Source organism: Bos indicus, chromosome 11 (assembly GCF_029378745.1).
Source record: "Bos indicus isolate NIAB-ARS_2022 breed Sahiwal x Tharparkar chromosome 11, NIAB-ARS_B.indTharparkar_mat_pri_1.0, whole genome shotgun sequence".
Classification (NCBI taxonomy): Eukaryota; Metazoa; Chordata; class Mammalia; order Artiodactyla; family Bovidae; genus Bos; species Bos indicus.
The window spans coordinates 92,883,762-92,903,834 of NC_091770.1; the positions used below are offsets into that span (position 1 = coordinate 92,883,762).

A 20,073-nucleotide genomic window follows, 5' to 3' on the forward strand; every position below is an offset into this window, starting at 1 on the left:
ATTCACATGAGCTTTTGTCACCATTTTTATTTCCCAGATAACCTTCATAGTTCTAGAACATTTCTGCCCCTCCCCTTCTCATCCCCAGTTACCAGGTTGTCTCATTTTGTTTTTCTGCAGATCAGCCAAATGGCCGATGACACAGTGGCAGAGCTGGACAGGCATCTGGCCGTGAAAACCAAAGAGCTTCTTGGATGAAAACCCACCAGGGGCGGCAGTGCTCCAGAGCCCAGTTCCTAGTGGATCCCATGGGTGGCAAATCGGCACTTCTCTATTCCACCCATACGGAAAGTCGTCACCTTGCAGCTGTCAGTCCTAGTGACCGACGGCCTTCCAGGGGGACACTGTCTGCTCTCTTCCTCCTGTCCCCTGGCCACCGTATCTGCTCTGGGCCTTCTGACATGGGCGGTCCTCAGAGACGCTCTTGCTGACAGAAGGCCTGCACTTGGCCATTTGTCTTGACCATGACGTCACCAAGCTGCAGGATCCTTGACAGCCTTGCGCTGTCTGCTCCTCCTCTCGGGAGCCTTCTTTTCAGACAGTTAGTCAGGCCCTGTCCCCACTTTTGCACTCTGCTTGGGCCAGTGAGCCTTCACCCATGTTGGATACCTTTGCTAGAGGCCCATTTTCACCAGACAGTAAAACCTAAATAAATTGGAAAGAATAACAAGCACAAAGGAAACGATGGGCTCGGTCTGGATTCATGATCTCCGAGGACCAGTGTGTAAAGCGTCTGGAACAGTGCTTTTGCTCTTTCCCCTTACCACCCTCCCACTCCTTGCCTGGCCAGTCCTGCTCACCTTTGGGTCTCAGCTTGGAGAGCATGTCCTTTCCCCCTGCCCCAACCTAGGGTGCCTGTTATTGGCTCTCCTAGCCCTGTCCACTGCTTTTATATGAACCTCAGTTATTCTTTTTGATAATTAGTCTGTTTATTTTTAGTTTCCTTAGAAGTCGGCATAATGGAACATAGTAGTCTGGAACCACTATGGAACATAGTCTGGAACATAGTAGGCATTCAGTGTGTTATGAATGAATGGCAGATAGTAGCTGCTCAACAAATGCCAGCTTCCTTTCCTCTCTTTGCACTCTGAACACGGTTCTTCTCTCATTTTTCACTCTTGCCTCTGTCCTCAGCATTTACTCGGCAATGAGATCTCTGTCCCCAGGGCCTGCCTGTTACTGATGGACAAGTTGTTTATTGTGACGAATCTTTAGGTACTAGGTTAAGTTACGTTCTCCCCCCAGTAATTCTTTTCCCTTTGTTCGTTCATTCATTCATTCATTCATTCATAATCTAGCCGTCATGTGTTAGATTCATAACAATTCTAGGTAATCTTTTTAATCCTCACAGTAAACTCACAAGATGTAGATTATCTCCATTTTGCAAGTAGGAGAACTAAGACATGACGATATTAGATAACTTGCCCAAAGTGTTAGAGGGTTTCATTATCCATCGTCAGCCTCATTTTACAGAGAGCTCACAGAGGTTCGGTTTCTTGCCCGGGATTACACAGCTATCAACGGACAGACCTGGGCATCGCAGTGAGGCCTGATCTCAATCCTCTGCTCTGCCCACTGCATCCTGATGCCTTCACAAGCGGCGGAGCGCCCTCTGTGTGCCAGGCACTGTGCTCCATGCTGGGACTACAAAGATGGGGGAGACATGGCCCCTGTCTTTGAGAGGTGCATGGTCACTGGATTGTGTTGCTGTCTATGGTCTCTTGGCCAGAAAGTAGAAGGTCTCTTCCAGTTCTGCCAGATGTCTGCCTTTAGAACGGAACCCTCTCTGGCGGCAGCAGGGCCTGGCTACATTTCTTCCAAGCAGCATCCACGTTCTCTCTGCTGTTTGTTTCCCCTCAGACTCTGTCCCCTGCAAGAGGTAATAAAGGTTGCCCTTCTCCCTCTGCTTGTACCGGCACAGCACGCTGCACAACAGCCAGTGGGATTCAAGGTCAGAATTAGGTCAAAGATGAAAGAAGGGACCACAGTCTCCAGCCCCGCTTACCTGTCCTCAGTCCAACCACATTCACCAGCCCTAAGTAGCCATCACACGGTCAGAAATCAGCCAGGGGGAAGGACAGGGGAAGAAATAGCTATCAAGGGAAATATTTTTTGGGGGGTAAGCCACATGGCAGGGGCTTTGCAACAGTCTTTTGTGAGTGGCCGAAATCCCCCACTCACTACAAATGTGCTGCTCAGAGATGCAGGATTTTTTAATAAACAGAGGAAATGATAAATTATGTTGTAACTCCACTCCAAAGGCATTTGGTTCTTAACAGCCAAATCCTCTGTAGTCTTTAAATAAACAAAAACTTATTTGGTGAACAGACGGGGGGGAAAATGAAAGATTTTCTGTACTTGGGTTCCACATGTCAACAATTTCTCTCCTGTGTGTATGTTGGCCAAAGCCGTATATCATGATAAATGAATAAAGGAAAACCTCGAGCCCAGGGCAGTCAGACGGCTCAGCAAATGGCTTTCAGCTGATTGCTCTATTTCGGTTGACATTTATCAAAGGGTTTCTCTGCTACTCTGCATGTCAGTCCTGCCGTGGTGGCAGGGACCAGGGGGAAACTACCTGTTTGGATGTGCTGAGGAGCGAGTGATGCTGAAGCAATTCATCCTCCCTTCTCAAGTCTCTCTCTCACAAAGGAAAACCGGGTATGGAAATTCTTACACTTGCCAGAAAAACTAACGTCTTCTGTTCAGTTCAACGGCTTTCAAAGTCCCATGAAAAATACAGGCCAAAGGGAATTTGGGAACTTTTTTATCTGTTTATTGTTTCTTCTTTCTTGTGTGTGTGTGTGTGTGTGTGTGTGTGTGTGTGTGTGTGTGTTGGAAATTACAGAAGAAACTGGAAGGTAAAAAGTTAAAAAGAAACATCTCTTACAAATCCTGAATTGCATACTCCCCTTTAACAATTAGATGTATGTACTTCCAGACCTTTCCCTATGTGTGTGTAGTTTTTTGAAAAACAGGGATGTGCACCATTCTGTTTCTATTTTGAAACTTGACTTTTTTTTTTAACTCAACATATGGCCCTCTAGCCATGTGTGAACACATAGAAAAAAAATTCATCCTTTTTCATTGCCTTACAGTATTCCATAATAAGGATGTAGTATAACTTATTATCACTCCCATGGTATTTTAAAAAAATAATTTCAACTGCATTGGAAGATGGTTCTATTTATTTATTTATTTTGAGAACAAAGAAACCCTCATCTAAGTTGATCTTTTTTTGAGGTCCTAGTCAGCTTCAGACTACCATTTATTAAGTCCCTACTGTAAACCAGGTACCATGCTGAACACTTTACATGTGTTATTACATTTAAATGTCTGAACAGTCCTAGTTGTTGTAGGTAATACTCCTATCTGTGTTTATGTATTAGAAAACCAAGGTTCAGAAAGGGTACACAGCTATTAAGTTCTGGAGTAAAGTTTGAGACCCAGATCTAACTTTTAAGTGGGGCCCCTGATCAGTACTCTTCAGTTTGTAAGCATTCATTAAGTACTGACTCAGAATGCCCCCAGCAGTTTCTGGGCCCTGAGGGTGATATGAGGGAAGCAGAGAGCTCATTTTGTAAAATGATTAGAAAACTCTTTCTAGCAAAGGGCTGCATGCAGAACAGTCCAGTGGCTGGCACATAGACAACGCTGAAGAAATGGTAGCTCTTACGGAGACAGTTAAGATTGCATGTTTATTCCTCCTCTAGAACCTATTGGAGAATCAGGGAGCGAGTGGAAAGACCATCCAGAAGTGAATACTGATAATAACCTCAATAATAGTATTGACAGCATCAGTAACTAATATTTGGCTTGGTGCTTTGTAGTTTTCAAAGTTCTATCAATACATCCTTTATCCCATTGGAACCACTGGGTGAAGCTTTGCAAGTTCTTTTGCTCCAATAAGGGTCAGTTTTCATTATGTGTGTAAACCGGTACATTCTCTATTTTGAGGGGTACAAGTTTTGAAATGAACACTATACATGGAGATATATATATATATATATATACCCACATGGAGATATCTCCATGTGGGTATATATGGAAAATATATTTCGTAGATTACATTGTTTACATTTTCTGTGTTTTTGCTTGTTTTTTGACCCTTGGCTGAGAGTTGGACTGCAGGTGGTGTGTTTCAGTCTCCTGTTACTAGCATTTCTGTTTCTGCACTTGCTGTAATTTCTGCTCTGTGAAAGTGCTGGTGTGTTGTTTGCTGCAGAGATAGCCTGAGTCACACCTTCTTCGTCTCATTCAATGTCAGGAGTCTGAATTCTGTCTTGTCATAGATCAAGATCGCAGCCCTTGCTTTCTTTCTGTTTACATTTGCTTGGTGTATCTTTCCCGTCCGTTTAGGCTTTTCGAATCAATGTTCTAGGTTGTATGTCTTTTATAGAGTTAGATTTTGTCCTATGAACCCTTCTAAAAACTCCTTTTAAGATTTTGTCTTTATTTTTCATCGTAGTAGAGTTCGTGTTGCATAAAATTTGCCATCTTAACCATTCTCAGGTATAGAGTTAGGAGTGTTGCCCTACACATGGTTGTGCAACCGGTTTCCAAAACTCTCACCTTGTAGAGCTGAAACTCAGCCCCTTAAACCACTCCCATCCCTCCCTCTCCCAGCCCCTGGCTGCCACCATTTACTTTCTATCTCTGAATTTAACTGCTCTAAGTACCTCATATAAATGGAATCACACAGCATTTGTCTTGTTGTGACTAGCTTATTTCACTTAGCATAATGTAGCGTGTGTCAGAATAGCTTTCCTTTTTAATGCTGAAAGATGTTCTATTGTCTGTATGTATGAGACTCCTTTCAATAGATGACTTAAACTCATTTATATTTATTGATAATACTGTTAGGTTTAGGAGAACCCACTTACTTTTTTTTTCTTTCTGTGCAGTGTTAACAAAAGCTAGTTTGGTGTTGAAACCCTTAGCGTTAGATGGAAAAGGGTTGCTTCTGCAGAGAGGAAGTTACTGTTTGTTGAATGAACAAGTGAGTGATGATCCTTGTCTCTTCTCTTCCTCTCTTCTGGTCTCTGCTTTAATCCTCCCTGTGCTGTTAGGTCAGATCAACCTGAAACATAGCCTTTGTCCTTTCCTTCTTCTGTCCCCAAACCTTCAGTGGCTCCTCATTGGCTGCTGAATTATGGTCAAACTCTTCCCCCTGGCATCCAGTAACTTCTGCAGTCTCTCTCTTTAGCTATGACACACCACCCACAGCTACCCCGCTAAGGCAGCCAGTGTTTATGCTGCGTGGAATGATAGCTTTTCTGAAATTTTGTGCTGCTTTCTTCTACCTCCATGTCTTTTCTTGGGCTATTTTCTTTGCCTGATGTGTGCTCCTTTAAATTCCTGCCCCACCCAGTAGGCAGAATTTCTGTCTAGCCTTCAAAAGCCGTGGTCCCATGTACTCCCTTACACTAACCTATTCATTTCTTTAAAAAAATTTTGTTTTTAAATTCATTTGGCTGCCTCGAGTCTTAACTTGGGTTGTACAGAATCTTTTGTTGCAGCATGTGAGCTTAGCTGCTCAGTGGCATGTGAGATCTTAGTTCCCTGACCAGGGATTGAACCCTGCTTTGGAAGGCAGATTTTTTTTTTTTAATTTATTTACTTTTAATTGAAGGATAATTGCTTTACAATATTGGTTTCATTTCTGCCATACATCAATAGCAAGGCAGATTCTTAACCCCTGCACCATCAGAGAAGTCCCAAAGCCATGTATTTATCTACCTGTTCCTCCTCACTCCTAGCCCTACATGTGCGTAAGTAGCGTCTCCACTTGAATGTTCCTCGTGCACCTGGATTGCTCTTGCCCCCCATGCCTGCTCCCCTCCTGCATTTCCTCTCAGAATGGCACCACCTCCACTCAGGTGCCAAGCCAGGACACCGGGAGCCACCTGAGCTCCACCTCCCTCACCGCGTTCATCCAGTCATAAGTCCTGTCATTTCTGATTCTGCTTTCCTTTCTGGGTGCACTTTGAGGGGTACAAACCCAGGAACAGATGTGGCACGTGTCCCGGACTGGCCTTGCTGGGATCTCTGGCCTTGCCTCGGAGACATAGCAACACTGCCATTAGGTGAGCCCTGGGTAATTAATCCCCTTGAAAGGAAGCCCTGTGCTTTTTAACCTTTGGCCCCCTGACTAATGTAGTCCTGGGCGCAGAGCAGGTGTCCAGTTGTAACGGACCTGCCAGGACTTGAATACACATGAAGTCCTTTTGCATCGTAACACAGAGTTTCTCTAATCACTCTCACCTGCTTGCTCAGATCTCCAGCCTCATCCACGGAGTCAGCCTTGGAAGTTTCTGGATATCTCCTAGCAGCTTCCTCCCCAGTGTCCATGGTCACTGGTACCCACCACACTCCTCTCCCACCCAGGCCCCCTTGATGGCACCCATTACCAGGAATGCCACTTGGAGGGTGGGGGGTGCTCCTGTATTCCTACTGGAATGTCAGCTTCCATGATAAGAGTGCTGGATCCTGGACTTGGGGTGCCTGAGCATGTTGGGTGGGGAAGAAAAGAGGGAAAGGTTTCTTCCCTAATCCCAGGCTGCCTTTGGCCTCCTGAACTCCAAAGTGGCCTCCCTGGGTGTGTGTGTGTGTGTGTGTGCTTAGTCACTCAGTCATGTCCGACTCTCTGCGACCCTGTGGACTATAGCCTGTCAGGCTCCTCTGTCCATGGAATTCTCCAGGCAAGAGTCCTGGAGTGGGTTGCTATGCTCTCCTCCAGGGGATCTTCCCAATCTGGGGATCGAACCCAGGTATCCTGCATTGAAAGCAGATTCTGTACCATCTGAGCCACCAGGGAAGCCAAGCCCCCAAAAGGCTGCAGCACAGTGGCTCCTCCAAAGGCTGACTCCTGCCCCGGATGTGGTCTCTCAACTGCCCCCAGCGGCCAGGCACACGTGGTTTCTCTCCCTTCCAGGCTCCAGCCTCAGCTAGTCAGCCCCTCTTGGCTGACAAGGAAAACAACAAATCCTGGGTTTTTGCTGTGTATCAGGCAACTCTAAAAACTATTATTTTGCTCATTTTAAGAAAGGAAACAAGCACAGAGAGGTGAAATTATTTGTTCAAAGAGGCAGACCAGAGGAAGACTTAGAACACGGGGAGTCTGGCGTCTGACCCCTAGCTGCTGCTGCTGCTGCTAAGTCGCTTCAGTCGTGTCCGACTCTGTGCGACCCCATAAATGGCAGCCCACCAGGCTCCCCCATCCCTGGGATTCTCCAGGCAAGAACACTGGAGTGGGTTGCCGTTTCCTTCTCCAATGCATGAAGGTAAAAAGAGAAAGTGAAGTCGCTCAGTCATGTCTGACTCTTAGCGACCCCATGGACTGCAGCCCACCAGGCTCCTCCGCCCATGGGATTTTCCAGGCAAGTGTACTGGAGTGGGGTGCCATTGCGTTCTCCGCTGACCCCTAGCTAGGCTGCCTCAATACATTATTTTTTTAAATCAATCAATTAATTTGGTTGTGTCAGATCTCAGTTGCAGCACATGGTATCTCTGTTGCAGCACGAGGGCTTCTCTAGTTTCGGCAGGTTCAGTAGTCGCAGCACTCGGGCTCAGTTCCCCCACCCACGTCATGTGGGATGTTCGTTCCTTGACCCGGGATTGAACTCAACCACTGGACTGCCAGGGAAGTCCCGCAGTACGTTATTTTAACTAAGAGACCAGAGGGGCTGGAAAGGCCTTGCAAGGTGCTGAAGTGGCCAGAGAGAACTCACAGGTCCTGTCCCAGTTTTGTCCTTTCCAAAGAAGGCCGTGGCAACCCACTCCAGTATTTTGGCCTGGAGAATTCCATGGACAGAGGAGCCTGGCAGGCTACAGTCCATAGGGTCACAAAGAGTAGGACATGACTGAGTGACTAACACGTGTCCTCAATAAAGGTTCCTCCACTTCCCCAGGAGTCCCAAGGAGAGGCTTAGACAGGATCAGTGCTTTTGAGTTTGAGACATGGCCGGAGAATCCCTGCTGCCCCCTGACATGTTGACCCATTTGGGGCAAAATAAAAGCAGTGTAGCAAACGTTTCCACAAAATTATTTAACTAAAAGACTCATCTGCATTCTTAACATCTTGCTCTTCCTACTTCTTTTATTGGTGTTAACATATTCTTTCTCTAATGGAACAATAAGAAGTTGGTGATTCTAAAAAAAAAAATCCTCCTTTAGAAAAATAAAAAGTCGGTCACCTTCTGTTGCTCCCCTCAGTTTTTTCTAACTGTACAGATGCTAGAATCCCAAAGTGGGAGCCGTAGGACCTCGCCTACTCTTAGAGCTGATGTCCCCAGGGCTGTCATCCCCACGAAGCCGGAGCTGTAACCAGGGAGAGAAGCGGAGGGGGCGGTTTGACCTGTGTGGGTGTCGGGGACCCGGTGGGTGAACAAGCAGTGATGGTGAGGCAGGGGTTGGAACAGGACAATAGTCAATCATCAGGGTTCAGAGTCCCTCGAGGGAGGAGGGAAGGGCAGGGAGAGGGGAGTCAGAGAGAGGAGAGAGGGAGACAGAGACAGAAAGAGAGAGACAGAGAGATGCACGCAGGGCCGGAGGGAGGGAGGCAGACTCAGAGAGACAAAGAGATACAAGCGTGCACACATGTACAAGCGCAGGGGATCAGCAGGTAGAAGCAGGAGACGGTCCCAGAGAGAGCAGCTGATGGTGGCAGCGAGACAGTGAACAGGCATTCCAAAAGAGGAGAGACCCAAACACGGAGCTGCTGCTGCTGCTGCTGCTGCTAAGTCGCTTCAGTCGTGTCCGACTCTGCGACCCCATAGATGGAAGCCCACCAGGCTCCCCCGTCCCTGGGATTCTCCAGGCAAAAGTACTGGAGTGGGTTGCCATTTCCTTCTCCAATGCTAGAGAAATACAAAGAAAGAAAGCGACAGAAATCCGGGGAGAGACATAGAGACGCTTTAAAAAAAAAGAAAAAAATGGAAAGAGACAAATACCTAGATGGAGGCTGAGTGAGGCAGACAGACAGGAGAGTGAGCCCGGCGGGCGGCCTTGCGGGTGGGGGCCCTGGTCTGCAGCACAGGGTGTGGGTGAAGGAAGAGGCCGCAGCGGCCCCGGGCCAGGGCTGCGGGGACAGATAAGCTCGCCTGCCAAAGGAAAGCAGGGGAAGGAAAGACGTTTACAAATCCCCCGGGGGGGAGAAAGCCAGGGAGGCTGCCCCTGCCCTGGAGAACAATGGGTACTTGACTTCAGTGGGTCATTAATGAGACAATTAATGGAAAGAGTAACAGAGGCCTCCCCAGGGAGGACTTGGAGAGTGGATAAGTGGAATTATTGTGGGGCCAGTGTGGGTGGTTCCAAGGGAGCGGGGGCGGTGGGGTGGGAGGGGGGCTGTCCCCACAGTCCCAGATGTCCAGCATGCCAACTGCAGATTCTTGGCATGGGGCCTCCCCCAGCCCCCTACCACCCTATATGCCCTGTGCTCCCCCACCCTGGACCCCTTCCAGCCCTCAGATGGAGCCCCAGCCTCTCTATCCCCATGTTTTTGATGCTGTTGCTCTCTCTACCTCAAATGTTACCCCTTGATTATCTGCATCCATGGAAACCCTAACCCATTCCAGGGATAAATAAATGTGGTGCATCCATCCAGGGCAGCGAGTCAGGGCCATATGTTTCCATAAGCGTTGGGCCCCCTTGGCATATAATAGGCAGTGGAGAAAGCAAACAGAGTCATATGAACAGTGTGACACCATTCGTGTAAGTTAGAATGACTTGAACACAAAGCATTTCTTTTTAAAATTATGCTTGTCTTTATTTTGCATTATAAAATTGTATTTGTAAAGAGAGGGTTGTGGAGGAAGACTTCCTAAATTCATAACAGTAGATTGCTACTTGGCGGGGGCGGGGGATAGGGGGGTGGCTTAAAGGGCACCTAACCGTCATCTTCCATGTAGAAATACAGCTGAAAACTTGACACTATGGTAACCTGGGGTTGTAAAAATAGAAGTGGTTGTTACCTTTTCTGCTTTTTTTTTCTTTCTGTACTTAAAAAGTTTTTTGTTTTTGTTTTTTTTTTTGAGACAGAGACATCCTAGTTACTCTCCAGATCCAGCTCAGGGCTCCAGGAACCCACCCCCCAATCAGATGGTGTCTCCCCGCCCCTCTCCCAATGCCGAGCTCTCAGGGCTCTCAGTGCTGTCCCTCTTGTGTTTCCCTTTGTGACTGCGTTTCCCGTGGACACTCTCCCACATGGGACTTGCACGAAACCTGGGGTATCTGTGAGACTGAACCTCACCCTCCTTCACATCACTGAAGGAGGCAACCCACCAAGCTCTGTCCACATCTCAGATCCAACGCATGATCAGTGTGGGGGGGTGGGAGGTGGGTCCTGAAAGTCAAAGCACGCCTTCCAGAATGGGGATCTAGGGAGGGGAGCAGCTGCCATTCAGAAATACTCAGAGGATCTCCCTGGCGGTCCAGTGGTTAGGACTCTGTGCGTCCACTGCAGGGAGCACAGGTTCGATCCCTGGTCGGGAGACTAGGATTCTACATACAGTGTGGGGTGGCTTATATATATATATTCAGGAAAGAGAGGTGAACTTGTTTACCGTGACCAGAAAATCACCCCACCATCATCAACTGGTTGTTAGTGGTGACACTGCTAACAAAGCCACAAGCTAGAGTTACAACAGAGTCCCCACTCCCATGCCCCCACTGATGCTGAAGGCATGTGGCTCCTTCGACCCAAATCTACCCACTAAACTTCCCCCTAGTTCCAGCCAGTGAATCTCAGAATTGCTGGTACAATGGAGTTGTTGTAGAGCTGGCAGGAAGGCCGCCAGTCCTGGCCCACCCATCTGGGCAGATGTGATTCCATCCATCACAGCGGTGCCATTCACTGAGTGACTCCTCTATGCCAAGCTATATTAGCTAATTTAATTCTCACAATAGCCCTTGTTTTACAGGGGAGGCCTCCGGAAGGCTGACTTGCTCACGGTCGCAGGATGGCTGTGCTGGGACTCCAGTCTCAGGTCTGGGTGTTGGGGATGCAGAGGTCTCCTTACTTCCAGGCAGCTCCCTCGTTGTACAAAAGGGGGAAACCGGATACTGAGGCTGGGAGGGGGAAGAACTCATCCATTAACAGCATAACAAGTGAGTGCCAGAGCTGGGATTTGACCCCAGAATTCCTGACCACTTACCCATCCCCAAGCCCCAGATTGCCCATGGCAGTCTACCATTTAGCAGGATTTTTCATCCACTGGGGCTTGGCCATGTCATTATGTCTTCAGGGGACATAAAACTATAGGGTCTCGGGAGCAGGGAGGGGCCTTGGAGACCAACTTGCTTGGTTCCCTCTTTGTAGTGACCAGGAATTTAAGGCCTAAATTAGGCAAGTGACTCATGACCCACAGAGTCCTGTGGGTTCTCAGAATCTATTGACCCCGAACTTCAGAGTTCATTTTAATAATAGTTAACTTGGTAGCCAAACCTGGAGCAGACTGGAAACAATAAATTAGAATGTGGAATTTGTTGTCCACACAGAGATATCTGTTAAATGTGGAATACATGAATGAATGGACTTCCCTTGTGGCACTAGTGGTAAAGACCCCATCTGTCAATGTAGGAGACATAAGGGACGTGGGTTCAATCCCTGGGCCAGGAAGATCCCCTGGAGAAGGGCAGGGCAACCCACTCCAGTATTCTTGCCTGGAGAATCCCTTGGACAGAGGAGCCTGGCAGGCTACAGTCCATATGGTTTCAAAGAGTTGGACACGACTGACATGACTTAGCATGCATGCACGTACAGGAATGAATGAATGGATGGATGGATGGATGGATGGATGAATGGATGGATGGATAGATGGATGGATGGATGTATGACCACCAGGCTGATTTCTGCCTCCCACCAGGTTTCCCTTCCTGTGGAACTTCCCTGGTGGTCCAATGGTTAAAAATCTGCCTTGCCATTCAGAGGATGTGGGTTCAATCCTTGAAGGGGAAACTAAGATCCCACAGGCTGAGGACCAGCTAAGCCCACACACCACAATGAAAGATCCCGCATGAAGCATAGAGATTGTCCGTGCTGCAGTGAAGACCCAACGCAACCAAGTAAATAAATACATTTTTAAAACCAGATTAATCATCTTAATCATCCAGCCTTTGCCATTGTGGCTAAGTTCAAGAGCCCTGAAGCTCCCCATTGCCTGGATAACTGAATCACCTCCTTCGTTCTTTCATTACGGCGGAGGCCCCTCTGACCCGTTTTCCATGTGGTGAACCCTTCAAAACGCAAATCATACGGCTCCTCTTCACAGCTCCCTACTGCCTCCAGGGAAAAGGCCCAGATTCTCACCCCCAGATCTTAACTGCAAGGTTTAACTTGGACTGTCTGTCTAACCCCATGTCCCAGCAGGCTCTCCTTGGCTCTGGCTCCAGCCACCTCTGGCTGTGACTTCTGTTAGGTGCCCACATGCGCCTGTCACATCAGAGACATGCCATTCCCCCTGCCTGGGAGCACTCCAGATCCTACCTTGCCTGGCTAAGTCCTATACATCCTTTAGGTCTCGACCTCATGTCCCCGCTTCCAGGCAGCCTCCCCCGACCTCCCCAGATGGGCTTCGTACCCTCCGTTGGCCGTTTCTCACAGCTAGCAGTCTGTCCCTAGGACTGTACCATCCCATTTGATTATACATAGCATCCTCAGTGCTTGTTTTCTGCCCAGACATGAGCTCCAAGCGGGCAGTCTTATTCACCAATACAGGCTTAGTGCCAGAACAAAGCCTGACACATGCTGTAAGTGCCAGTAATTATAAGTGCCAAATACTCAGTAAGTATTTGCTGAATGATTGAATAAATAGATTTGGCTCCTTGTTGAAACTGATTTATTCATGTGACAAATATTTATTGAGCAGCTACTACGTGTCAGGCATGGTTCTCACCCACACCCTCACAGTGGTGAACAAACAAGCACAAAGTCCCTGCCCTCATGGAGCTTTCAGTCAACTTGAGAAAGCGAAAAGTTAGAGAGATAAAGAAGTAACAGAAGGCCAGGCAGAGCTAAGTGCTATGAAAGAAAACAAAGCAGGGATAAAGGAAGTGCCCTGTGTGTTTAGGTTTGGTGAGGGGGTTGCCAGTTTCCAAGGGGTAGTCAGGGAATGCTGCCTGGAGGAGGAGACATTTCAGTGCCAAACACAGAGCCTCTGCCTTCCTTGGGCGGGCTGGGCCCTAGGTGTGTCCAGGCATGACAGTCCCAGATTCCCAAACCCTCCCTGCCTCCCAGGGTGGGAGCAAAAGGAACCCAGAAGAGGCCTTTGGCCAAGCCTTGAGGTGGATGCGGAAGCCTGGAGCTGCTCTTCACAACAGCGATGATTGGGCTCCTTCTGCGAGGCGAGAGGCGGCGATTGCTTTGTGCACCGAGGACTTGGCTGATTGTGGCCGGGCGATTGGCACCCACAGACCACGGCCGCCAGGGTTTACCGCGCACCCCCAGCCCCACGGCGGGCCGTGCGCAACGCGCCAGCCCAATCTCGCCTCCTATATTCAGAGTTGATTAGACGCTATTTCTGCCTGGATTTTCAGAAGGCTCAAGAGCTTTTTTAATCACTACAGTGGCTCATTACGGTTTTGCAGTGACACTCATGTCCTTCAGTTCTCTTCTCAGATTAGATTCTATAGTCAGATGAATATTGGATGATTTCATTACATACAAATGCAATCAACAGTTTTGCATAAATTTCTTCTCTTTTCTTGAGTTTCAATTGACCCCAGCACCCATGGTGGCAGGCACGATCCACATGCAAATGAGCTGGGTTTGCAGCCGAGGAGAGGGGCCCCGGAGGAGGCGGGCACTCGCACCAGTCCGGGAGGGAGCCAGGGTTGGGGGGGTGCTCAGGTTCCGGAGATGGGCCTGGGAGGAGGGGGCATGCCCAGGTCTAGGAGGCGCACCCCCTTCAGATGATGTTCTTGCAGGTAAGCTGAGGCACAGGGATGCTCAGAGCCTGGCAGAGAATGGAATGTGGAGTTTCAGGCCAGGCAGCTGGGCGGGGAGGGGCCCACTCAGTATGTCTGGTGGCTACTTGACAACTGGTGTGGACCTGTTACAATATGTTTTTTTTTTTACAACTAGCAGGACCTTAACAGTGCATTCCTGGTAAACGTTAGCTCTGACCCAAGGAAGGCTGCTGTTGCTATTGTTATTATTAATAGCATTATTATCACAGTCATCATGTCATTTCTCCTGGAGGGCTCCAGCTACGGCCGTGTGGACGAGCAACAGAAGTCTATAAAAGGCAGACAGGAAAGCTGGGAGCCTGGGGCAGTGGCCCTTGCAGCACTTTCTTGATGTCTCTCTTTTTTTGGCTGGGGGGCAGGGTAGTCTCAGAACGAGGCCTTGGAAAGCCCCCAGTCTCTCCTGTATCCAGTGACCGAATCCTTTCTACCGCTCGACTGGGGACGCATCTCATAGCCTATGCTTGTTCTTTTCTTGGGCCAAAGAGCTCCCTACCTGCTGCCAGACTGGTCGGGCTTACTCGGCTCCTCGCTGACAGGTGGGCCTCACCCCGTGCTCTGGGCCCACCGTTCCTTCTGTTCCCTTGCCCCCTGACACCCGTGAGTCCGAAGTGGGGACTGTGCTCTGCTGAGGCCCCTTGTTTCGGGCTAGCTTCTCACCTCCTGCAGTGTCTCCTCCCAGCTGTCCTCCAGATGTTCCCAGTGGTTGTCATCGGTCAATGTCCAGGCCTGGACTCAATACCAGGCATGAGGCTGGAGGGTAACGTAGGGAGTAAGTTGTGTGTGGTCAGGCAACCCAAGGCTAACAGATGTGTACCTCTCTTGGGGGGAAGAACCAGGAAGGGAAAGGAAAGTTTGGGCCTGAGGGTCTGCCAGGACAAAGTGCGTCTCAAACCTCACTTCCTCCAGGCAGGTTCTTTTTCAAAGCTCCTTTGTACACAGACATGACACAGAGAGTGCAGGGTGCAGGGGCCCGGAGAGAGGCAGGTGGATTCACAAGTGGTCATGTTCCTGTCCCATCAGGGATGTGACCCCAGCTTCAGTCTTCATCATGGACAGGAAAGAACCTCAAAATGGACAGAGCCACAGCCACAGTGCTAGAGTGGCCCCAGGCTTAGGCCCCTGCCCGTCACGGCCCTCAACTTCCCAGATTGGGGTTAGAGAGATACAGGAATCTGAATGGAAGCAGAGGAGCCCCATATGGCTCCCATGTGACTGCTGGGACCACTGCTGTCCAGAGAGGGGAAGGTAGGGCAGAGGGCCACACAGCGTGAAGCCAGAGCCTCCAGATGCAGTCCCAGGCTGCTTTCCTGTCCCTTCTGGCTGCCCCTGAGGGCCATTCCTGGCCATTCCCGTCCTTCTGTGCACAGTGACGGAGGCGCCTTCTTCTCCAGCTGAACGGATCCGTCTCTCACTGCCTGTGTGTTTGCCCTTTGCTGTTTTTCAGCCTCCCCGGGCTCCTTTTTCTGTTTGCAGCTCTGTGTGCACTCCCCCTGCCTTACCCCGCCAGCTCTCTCTGTCTTCAGGCTTGAGTCTGTCCCTCTGTCTCTGGCTCCCTTCCTTCTCTCTCTGCCCCTGGCTGCCTAGTCCCTTTGCCAGGCTGCATCTGCTCCTTGCTCTCAGCTGCTGAGGTTGTTGGATCTGAGAGCCCCTGGGGCTGTCTCCCTTACAGCTGTGGCCGCTGGAAGGAAGAGGTCTGGGGTGGGAGTTGGTTTTTGAACTTTTCAGAACCTTCTTCACTGGCCAGCATTGGGCCATTCATTTTCTCTTTGGGGCAAGGATGGTAGGAAGGCAGTCATCTCTCTTGCATCACAGAGCTGTTCTGCTGCTGCTTGGCGGTGGCGGGGGGGTAGGGGGGTGCTGGGAGGTGGGGGCAGCAGGGTTAAGGAAGGCTCTCGCTGACTCCCCAAGCAGATGGGGGTCATTCTATCCAGACCCCCATCTTTCAGCTGCTGTCTGTGTCAGCACAACACATGGCAACTCCATGACTGCTCATCTTCTCTCCAGGTCCTCCTCGTAGAATGAACCTGGTCCCCTCACCCCAGTGGAAATCTGGTCTGCACCCACCTCGCCACCTCCTCTCCTTACCCAATTCACCTGTCTCTCACCCAGGCACAGAGGCCTGCTTTCCTCTGACGGCCCTACTTTCTGACTCCGTGCTTCAGTACACGCAAGACAGAGCATTCTGGAGAAGGCTAGGCTCCAGAGGCTGGCAAGTTGGTGCCAAATCCCAGCTCTGCCGCTTGCCAGCCAGGTTGTCTTAGGCAAGTGACTTAACCTCTCTGAGCCCCAGTTGCTTCCTCCATAAAATGCAGATAACACTCTCGCCCTTGGAAGGCTGGCATGAGGATTGGTAACTTCTGTGAAAGTACCTGGCCCAGAGCTGGATACAGAGTAGACACGTGGTAAAGCATTTGTTATGGATAAATGAATGCAGAAATAACAGATGAATCGTAAAATCGAAACCTGTACAAGGGGGACTGGGGGAAGGATTGCCAGGTGTCAGGAATGGCACAGGAAAGGGCATGGAGGTGAGAAGTCCTGGAGAGGGACCGTGGAGCCATGAGTGCTCAGGATGGATGCAGAGTGCAAAATCCCAAAGGGAAGTCTCAGGCGGTGGTGGAGGCATGGTCAGAGGATAGGGACTTGCTGAGAGTCAGTGATGCACAGGCAGATAAGAGTGTCAGGAGTAGAGGGCTTCCCAGGTGGCTCAGTGGTCAAGAATCCGCCTGCCAGAGAAGGCTTCCTGGAGGGAACTGGGCATGGAGGCAGAGTCACGGCCCAGAGTGAGGCTGAGGTAGCTCTGGGGGTGGGGGCTGTCCCTGGGGTGTCACAAAAGCACAGGGACTCTGCGGCCTGACAGCCTGGAGCTCTTGACATGGATCTGCTTCTTACTGGGGTCCATATCCTCAGTCCCATCTGGCCCAGCTTGTGCCTCCTCTTGCCAGTCCCCAGAGAGTGGGAAGGGCGGGTTTCTGGCCACTCCAGACCTGAGCCCTGTGTCTGACTCTATTACAGGGCCGTGGCTAAGCTGACTCCCCTTTCTGATCCTTACTTTCTCCACCTGTGAAATGGGATAACAGTGTCTGTGGGCACTGGGCTGGGTACCACTGAGGTCAGAATGAGTGGTGAACAATGTCAGCTCCTGACCATCACCCCAGGGCCCCTAACCCCTGGAGCAGGCCCAGACCCCCGATTCAGAACATCAAAAGCCAAAAGGGTGTGTACTGCGGTGGTCAGACTCTGTCTTGCTGAGTGCTCTTGAATACTTAACCTAGTTCTATAGTTTCCTCATCTGTAAAATAAAGATTATACTGCTGCTGCTGCTGCTGCTAAGTCGCCTCAGTCATGTCCAACTCTGTGCAACCCCATAGATGGCAGCCCACCAGGCTCCCCAATCCCTGGGATTCTCCAGGCAAGAACACTGCAATGGGTGCCATTTCCTTCTCCAGTGCATGAAAGTGAAAAGTCAAAGTGAAGTCGCTCAGTCGTGTCCGACTCTTAGCGACCTCATGGACTGCGGCCTACCACGCTCCTCCATCCATGGGATTCTCCAGGCAAGAGTACTGGAGTGGGGTGTCATTGCCATACTAGAAGCCCAGAATCCCTTATCTAAAAATCTATCAAGTTGAATGCTGTCAGAGCGTGTCTGATTCTAAAGTCTATTACACAATACACCCTGTATATTGTACAACCTCCCCATGGGGCCTGGAGCATTTAAAAAAATATATTTTTATTTATTTATCTGGCTGTGCTGGGTCTTAGTTGCAGCACCCAGGATCTAGTTCCCTGACCAGGAATCGAACCCAGGCCCCTTACATTGGGAACATGGAGTCTTAGCTACTGGACCACCAGGGAAGTCCCTGGGGGCATTGCTCATAATCAAACTCATTCACATTTTTTTCCCAACAAAATATATCAATATTCATACCAGGTAGTGAAATGAAGACCAAAATAGTGTCTCCTCCTCAGTTCAGGTCACCAAGTGTCTGTAAGACCTTTTGGTCACTGAAGCTTATAGCATTGTGGAGACAGGATTGAGGTCCTGGAGTACCCGCGTGGGGCTGACGTGTGGATAAGATGAGTTACCACACTCAAGGTGCTCAGAGCCACACCTGGCACATAGTGAGGGCTCACACGTGCTATGCAATGGCTCCCTCTTCTGCCCCAAACCCTCCCGTGGCTAGCAGGTCCTCAGGGTGAAATGGAAACAATTTTGAGGGAGGCCCTTTGTGATAGAAGGGCTTCCCTCAGCTCAGTTGGTAAAGAATCGGCAATGTAGGAGACCCTGGTTGGATTCATGGCTTAGGAAGACCCCCTGGAGAAGGGATAGGCTACCCACTCCAGTATTCTTGGGCTTCCCTCATGGCTCAGCTGATAAAGAATCTGCCTGCAATACAGGAGACCTGGGTTTGATCCCTGGGTTAGGAAGATCCCCTGGAGAAGGGAAGGGCTCCCCACTCCAGTATTCTGGCCTGGAGAATTCCATGGACTGTATAGTCCATGGGGTCACAAAGAGTCAGACAGGACCGAGTGACTTTCACTTTGTGACCAGAACTCTAACTCCAGTCTCTGGGCTGACCCTGCACACCCTAAACTTTTAGCTTCATCAACTTTTTTCTGTTCCTCAAACACATTCGGTTCTCTCTCTGCAGGCTGTTGCACTTGCTGTGACTTCTGTTTAAAATGCCTCCCTTCCAGGCCCCCTTTCTTAACTGTTTCATCCTGTACATCTCACAGCCTCACCTAAGCAGAAATCATACGCTGGGAGAATTGCCGGTCTCTCCGTCTAGGCTGAGATCTCTGGGAAGGCGTGGCCATATGCACATTCTTTTCTGGCCTCCACTTTGTGTCAATGAATGAACCTCCTCACCCACCAATGGCATTGCCACTAACATGGAACCTGAATACGTGTTAGTTGAATGAATAAATGAAACAGCTCTGGAGGTATGATCTTACCCCTCTATGCACCCCAGGAGAAGATTCTGGGAATGTTCTTACCTTCCTGCCTCCCTCCAAACTTCGCAAATGATTTTTTTAAGGGACCCAGTCCATGCAGGGGGATCTCTCTGGTGGGGGGAGCCTCCAGGATTGAAGGGTCGGGGGAGGTGGCAGTACATTAGGCAGAAACCACTTGTCCAGGGGTTAGTAGAGGCCTCTGGAGCCAGGGGAGCTGGAGGCAGGGGGGACGGGGCCTCCAGCACTCTGGACAATTGCTATAAAATAAACTCCATAATCAGGTAAATGCGTTCGTGCCGGGGATGGTTCCCCCGCAGCTGCAGGCGTCCCCCACCCCCCCGGCCCCGGAGGGGACCTGTCTAATCTCAGGGTAATGAAAACATGGGTCCAATTACCGTGGAGGGCCGGGGCCTGAGCCGCGGCCGGAGTGGGGAGCTGGGCCCCCTGGCAGCGGAATTAGAACATTTAAGCTGTCAGGCCGAATCCGGGAAAGGCCTGATTACCTGGCCTGAGAAGGGGCCGCTTTGGTTTGGTGTCGACTATAATTTCCTGGCCGCCGGCCGTGAAGCCAGGGGCCACCTTTCCTCCTCTGCGATGGGGGTCCAAGCCCTGCATCCCTGACCTCCACCCCTCTGGACCTGCTTAGAGAGACTGGCCTTGGGCCTCCCAAGCTGCCCGTGTGGGGCAGAAAGAGGAACAGGTACCTGAGCGACATAAGCCGGGTGTGTGTAATACCTGGACATGAGTTAAGGAGGGTGTGCGCATCAGCCACGTGTGAACGACCTCATGTGTGAGGTGGATACGGAACATGTAGTATGGATGTCCTGAGTCTGTGTGAATGACATTTGTGCTCTTTGGACTATGTGCAGCTGCTCCAGCACAGAGGTGTGTGGGAGACTCATACATGGGGGCTGTATGTACAGGATTACCTATGCAGACCTGTGTGCACGGCAGGGCTGTGGGTACACAGGTTACATGTGGTGTGTGTTCACAGTTGTAGGTCCTGGGCTATAAGCACTGTGAGAACAAGAACCAAGTTCACCACGCTGACTGCTGGCCCCTCAGCACTAGCTGGGTGCCTGGCTAGGTGAATAGATGTTGATTATATGTAACTGTTGAATGAATTTACATCTGTGTGACAGATACACACTG

At 50.0% G+C, this 20,073-nt stretch overlaps 1 protein-coding gene across 2 annotated transcripts in view; it reads left to right on the forward strand.

Annotated features, from left to right (window-relative positions):
• The window catches only part of MRRF (mitochondrial ribosome recycling factor), a 65,285-nt gene extending 54,330 nt beyond the window's left edge, over positions 1-10,955 (forward strand). Inside the window, exon 7 of one of the 2 annotated variants that reach the window (XM_070799206.1) lies at positions 10,920-10,955. In XM_070799206.1, coding sequence (XP_070655307.1) covers positions 10,920-10,940 — 21 coding nt within the window. In that variant the 3' untranslated portion in view covers positions 10,941-10,955. Of the gene's footprint in view, positions 1-120; positions 683-10,919 lie in introns of those variants that run through there. The other variant, XM_019970769.2, reaches the window with a different exon arrangement.
• The last annotated feature ends 9,118 nt before the right edge of the window (positions 10,956-20,073 follow it).